Here is a 1,870-nt window from a genome sequence, read left to right as displayed (position 1 = left end):
TCAATTTTCAATTTAATTATTTCGAATTGATTTATAAAACATTGTTTACTAGGGCATCTAGTAGATTAAAAAACCAAAGTCTTTGCACTTAATGAAGAAAAATTAGAAGTGGAAAACAAGGTTATGCTTTCTTTTTGGATTACATTTAACAGCTGAAGATCCATTACACAAATCAAAACCATCAATAAATATAAAACCAAACAAATTACATTTTATTAACTTAATTATATATTAAACTTCTCTAAGCAATACCTTAATCACAGATGCATAACCCCATCGAGACCTAGCAGCATTTCCTCTGCGACCAATCCCAAAGCACAAAGTAGAAACCGGCGATTCGCAGTCGTGCTCATCCACCATTCTTGATTCAAAAGATTTTCTTGTATTGGACATTTCATGGCGTTCTCGAGACCTCAACACAGTCGCTGGGGAAGAAAACTGCGACGAATATGAAGAAGAAGAAGACGAAGATGCAGGAGAAACTGGGAAGCTTGTTCTTCTTCTTGCAGTGCGCTTGGAGAAGATATTACTGAAAGGATTAGGTATAGAGTGCTTCTTAGTGGGTGTTTTGGCTGAGGTGTAGAAGTAAGAAGGTGGTGGAGTTAGAGGAGGAAGAGGGTTTTCTCTGAATTTGATCTTTGGGGTTCCTGGTCTAGACTCCCATATGAAAGGAACTGCAACAGAAGATCCTCCCTGGTAATTTTCCTCAAGAGATCTAGCCATGAAGGGTTGGGTTGTGGTTAGATTATGCTTGCAGAAGAGCTCATTATTATTATTATTCTCATTCTCATCATCAAATTCAAGCTTGATTTTAAGGGATTTCTGGGGAAGATTTGAGCTACTTGTAAGCATTTTATTTGATGAGTGGATGAGTGGAGCTTAAGTTAAGCAAAGGGTTAGTTAGTTATTGAGTTTGGAGGTTTTCCTTTCATATATACATATTCAAGCAATATATATAATTTAAGACTTCAAGTTGTGGTATGTGAATAGGTCAACTTTAATTTTTGATGTATGGTTTACCTTTCCTATCATATTTTAAGCAATCACATGATGATGATTTCCATAATTAGATAATCTATTAAATTAAAGTTGAAAACTAGTTTCAGATAAAAAATATATATATTTTTTTTATACATTGCATTAAATTTATATTTTTTTATTTACTCATAAATGAAATATTAAAATTATATAAAATAGATAAAAAAATGCTTATATTATAATTTGACTCTAAGGCTTTATTTTATAGATGAAAAATATTTTTCATGGAAAATATTTTCTAATTTTCATAAAAATATTTTTCATTATTTGATTATAATATTAAACTAATAATATGTATTTATATCATGTATGTATAAATGTTTTCACCTTTCAATAAAATTATTAAAATCTTAAAAATAAAAAATGCCTTTCTCTTTTAAAAAAAGAAATTATTTTCCTTAAATATGACTTAGTTTTCCCTTTAACTAGGAAAATATTTTCCATTAACTCATTTTTCTAAGTGCTCCAAACTTTAAAAAATGTAAAAAATATTTTTTAGCGTGAAATAAATAGAGCCTGAAATTTTAAATTTTATCAATAAAATAGAAATATATAATATCTAATGAAATTAGTTAGAGCTTTAACCTAATGATTCTAGAATATTTTTAGAGTTGTAAGTTTCCAAGTTCGAGCCCAACAACTAAAGCTAATTGTAATAAGAAAAAATATTATAATTTGAGTAATCATAGTTTTATTATTTGAAATTAATTATCGATAAAAAAAATAATTTTCTTACATATATTAACCCAAAAAAAATTGAGCAAATAAAATTTCATTATTTGCATTCAATGTTGACGTAAAATAGGCTAATTGTGTTTAAGATTGAGTTGTA

General features: G+C 28.2%; 1 protein-coding gene across 1 annotated transcript; it reads right to left on the bottom strand.

The window, feature by feature from the left end:
• Nucleotides 1-231: 231 nt before the first annotated feature.
• On the bottom strand, nt 232-852 carry LOC110667875 (uncharacterized). The gene has a single exon (XM_021828839.2). The coding sequence runs from the start codon at nt 850-852 to the stop codon at nt 232-234; it is 621 nt and encodes a 206-aa protein (XP_021684531.2).
• Between the last annotated feature and the right edge of the window lie 1,018 nt (nt 853-1,870).

The sequence above is a fragment of the Hevea brasiliensis genome, chromosome 12, assembly GCF_030052815.1.
Source record: "Hevea brasiliensis isolate MT/VB/25A 57/8 chromosome 12, ASM3005281v1, whole genome shotgun sequence".
NCBI classification, from domain to species: domain Eukaryota; kingdom Viridiplantae; phylum Streptophyta; class Magnoliopsida; order Malpighiales; family Euphorbiaceae; genus Hevea; species Hevea brasiliensis.
Note: the sequence above shows the minus strand (reverse complement) of the source record. Positions and strands in the feature narration are given on the sequence as shown.

Coding starts and splice junctions, on each gene's coding strand:
- LOC110667875 (XM_021828839.2), bottom strand. CDS start 852: ATGCTTACAAGTAGCTCAAATCTTCCCCAGAAATCCCTTAAAATCAAG.